At 59.9% G+C, this 3,962-nt stretch overlaps 1 protein-coding gene across 1 annotated transcript; it reads left to right on the top strand.

Annotated features, from left to right (window-relative positions):
- Positions 1–620: 620 nt before the first annotated feature.
- Positions 621–1,461, top strand: KCNE3 (potassium voltage-gated channel subfamily E regulatory subunit 3). The gene has a single exon (XM_040584495.1). It carries the CDS (start codon positions 629–631, stop codon positions 944–946), a length of 318 nt encoding a protein of 105 aa, XP_040440429.1. The 5' UTR covers positions 621–628; the 3' UTR covers positions 947–1,461.
- The last annotated feature ends 2,501 nt before the right edge of the window (positions 1,462–3,962 follow it).

Below are 3,962 nucleotides of genomic sequence, written 5' to 3'. Positions count from 1 at the left end.
AATCTGTGGGGCAGTTTAGGGCAGTGGCCCCCTCAGGATGGGTCCACAGCGGTGTGTGGGGGACTGTGCCCCCCTGCCAGGGTGGTCATGGCTCCTGGCCCCCAGCTAGGACCAATGGGGAGAAAAGGAAGTCTCCACTCACCCCGGGAGACCTGGCCTGGTCCCAGGGCTGTTATTTAGGGTAGGGGATCCCAGACAGCCCCCCCACGTTCCCTTGGGTGCTGGCTCTGCACCGTGCAAGGGTGCAGGACATGAATGGTGCCCACCATCCCTGCACACCCCTAGGGAAACCAGGCTTTGGACCCAACCAACATGGCTCCCCAGGACAGCTGTGTGTCCCCACTGTCCCCAGCCCTGGGCCAGAGAGGGGTGCAGACAGCTGCCCCAAATCTCTGGGGGCTTTATCCCCTCCATGGAAGGAGTGAAATTTAGGGAGGGGGCTGCTATGAACACAAAGGGTTTAGATGTCCCTGCTCCTACCCTCATGTCAGAGGAGGTACTTCAAGGACTATTTTGGGGACATCGTTGGGTCCGGCAGAACATCCCCAGCATCATCCCAGGGGCATTGCTGCCGCGAGGGCAGCCCCAGCTGAGCCTCCCTGTCCTTCCCTGCAGCCTGGATGAAGGCATGGAAGAGGACAACCGGACAGAGACCTGGCACCGAAGCCTCCAGGCAGTGCTTAATGCCTTAAACCAGACGCTGCATGGGGTCATCCTCTGCCCCACTGACCGCCCTGCCACCACCACTGCCACTGCACGCAACGCCAGCGCCCGCCCCGGCCGTCCCGGCCGCAATGACAATGCCTACATGTACATCCTCTTCGTCATGACGCTCTTCGCTGCCACGGTGGGGAGCCTCATCCTGGGCTACACCCGCTCCCGCAAGGTGGACAAGCGCAGCGACCCGTACCACGTCTACATTAAGAACAGGGTCTCCATGATCTGAGCCCGGCCCCATTGCCTTGTCCCCTGGGAGCCAGTGGGTTTGGGGTCATGTTGCTGCTGCGCATCCTGCTGCTTGCAGGATGGGGCAGCGCTGCTGGCCATTCCGGCCCCAAAGCTGCTGGGACAACCCCCCCCCGGTACCCCCATGGAGGTGCTCAGCCCCGGTGTGAGCAGCACGGGGACATTCTGGCCGGGCTACAGCTCCTGTCTGGCAGGAGCTGGCAGGGTGCGATCCGTGGGCAGGTCCCGGTCCCGCAGACCCACCTCAGCTGAGCCCCAGGGCACGGGGATGGCAGGGGCAGTTCCGTTCCCACCATGGCCTGCTGAGGCTGGCAGGGGTCTTCAAGGAGAAAAATTCACTATTTCCCTGCTCAGACCAGCCAGCATTGACCTCCGTGGGCTCCCACCAGCTTTGTGACACAGGCTAGCGAGCTTGGCTGGTGCTAAAACCCTGTAATTTTTGAGCCGGGCTGGGCCTCGCTTTTCTGGTGGGGAATTAAAGGAGGTGGCAGTTTCCAGTGGGGTTGCGTTTGCTTCTTTAAGCAAAGTTGGTGTCGGGGGCAATCCGTGGGACCTCCCTCCATGCTGGCACCCTGCTCTGGCTGCTGGAGCCCAGAGGATGCTGCTGTAAGGGCTAAACCTGCTCCCTGTGTGCTGCTGAGGTGGCTTCAAGGGCAACCCCTTGGTGGCATCATGGTCCCCAGCATCGCAGCTGCTATGATGGGGCAAATCTCTCACGCTGGAGCAGGTTCCCCTGCCAGCTTTGCAGACCCCGATCCCAGGACACGAGATGCTTTCTCCCTGCCACCGTCCGGGGAGCATCGTTCGAGCCATGGGCACATACTGCGAGCATGGCCCAAGCCTGGCCGGAGGCATCTGGCTCTGCGTGTCCCCAAAGGTCTCTCCGGGCTCCGGATGGTGATGCCGGAGTTTTTCCTGCTTCCTTCCTGCTGTCGACTGTAGCTTTGGCCTTTTGTACTGCAGGTCCCAAATGTGTTTTCCATGGGGTGAGGGCGCAGCGGCGGACGGGAAGGGGATGTTCTCGGGTCCTGCTGGGCTCCTTGGCTTCAGCTCCACTATTAAGCCGGCTGGGTTTGGGACTGGCCCATGGAGTGGCTGGTGTCCAGGACAGTAAATGTCCCCATCCTTCAAAACAGGCTGTGGAGCAGTGCCGGTGACCCAATCCCTCGCACGTCTTAACATGTTAATAATGGCATAATTAATGTCTTTAATTGCAGCTAGATTAGCTGGCCCATAGGGGCCTTTCCACCTGCATTCAAAGGTTAAACGTGGCTGCGATGCCTGAGCCCAAGCAGTGATGTCAAAGCAGTGATGTGAGCGTGTTTGGGGTAGGGCTGGAAACCTTGGCACCAGAGGCACCGGGATGGCAGCACCTCAGTGACCAGTTCCTGATTTCCCATGCCCTCAGCCTGGGCACAAAGCCCAAGGTGGGGGGGTTTGGGGAGCCTTCAGGGGCTGCCCACTTTGGAGCTGAGCTCGCTGTGATTTCTGAGCCGGGCACATGATACCAGAAGGGCTTTCTGGGGGCATGGGGGCAAACGCCACCAGCATCCCCCGGCACCTGGCCCAAGCGGGAAGTTGCTCGAGAGGCTTTACTGTGTTTGTCTTGCAGTTGCAGCCCTGGGAAAGGAAAATAAACTCTTTATCTGCAAATAAATCAGGGGAATCAGGCCACGTGGGAACAGCCTTGACAGCAAGCCTCTGCCAGGTTGGTTTGTGCAAGCTCACACCATGCTTGGGTTTCCTCCACCTCCACGGTATTTGTCTTCCTCTAATACTGGCTCCTGCAGCAGGATGAGTGGCAGAGCAGCTGCTGGCACCAGGGCCAGGATGGGGGTCCCTGTGGGATGGGTGCTAAATGGTGAGTGTGGTACCCCAAGCCCCCCTGGTGGTATGGTCTTCTTGCCTCTCCTGATGGCCACTGGCCCTCCTGGGAGAGGGGGTGGCTGGGATGGATCTGGTGACCCCAGAGTCCCTTTTGCTGCTGTGGCCTGGAGGGGACAACCCTGTTACAAGGTGGCATGTCATAAGAACTGGAAAAAAATGCTGCTTTTCCTTAATTCAGAAGACCCTACGTGGGAAAAAATCCTCCTGCAAGACATAGCTCCTGCAGTGATCGTTATCCACCTGATTTCCGATCCATCAGCTGTTCCTCCAGTCTGTCCCTACCTGCGGTGGGGCTGGGGGGGATGCCCTGGCTGTCCCCACCCTAGGGCCTCAGGCTGGATGCCACTAGGCTGGGTGACGAGATGCCAGTGCCACCTTGTGGCAGCTGCCTCGGGGTCTCTGTGCCACAGGCACCTGCTCCTTCCCCGGGGCGCCCTGGCCCCTCCGAGGGCAAGAGCAGCCGCGCTTGCTGTCGCTGGACCTACAGCTCCTGGCTGGCTGCGCTTGTTCCTGTGGGACTCGTGGCCCCGGGCTCACTGATGTCCCCTTGGGACCCATAGCTCCAGGCTGGTTGGGTGTCCCCTTGGGACCCACGGCTCCAAGCTGGCTGGTATCCCCTTGGGACCTACAGTTCCAGGCTGGTTGGGCATCCCCATGGGACCCACAGCTCCAGGCTGGGTGGTGTCCCCTTGGGACTCGCACCTCCAGGCTAGTTGGTGTCCCTGTGGGACCCACAGCTCCAGGCTAGCTGGTGTGCCCTTGGAATCTATGGCTCCAGGCTGGGTGGTGTCCCCATGGGACCCATGGCTCCAGGCAGGGTGATGTCCTCTTGGGACCCACGGCTCCGGGTCAGCTTGAGAAACCTATCCTCAGCAGGGGTTTGCACTGGGCTGCTGAGGATGCTCAGAGGGGTATGGGGGGAGGACAGATTTAGGAGCCTCCTGAAATTGTTTTGCTTCAGCTGCCAGGGCAAGGATTTCATGACTAATTAGGTATTCATCCCAGAACTCAGAGATTCCTTGTCAAAGCCACTGAGGCTCTGACCTTGCTCCCTGAGCTGCAGCCCCAGGAGCAGATGGTTTCAGGGTAACGCTCATGCGGTTAGTTTT

This window comes from Falco naumanni, chromosome 2 (assembly GCF_017639655.2).
Source record: "Falco naumanni isolate bFalNau1 chromosome 2, bFalNau1.pat, whole genome shotgun sequence".
Lineage (NCBI taxonomy): Eukaryota > Metazoa > Chordata > Aves > Falconiformes > Falconidae > Falco > Falco naumanni.
This window is presented reverse-complemented; position numbering and strand designations above follow the sequence as displayed.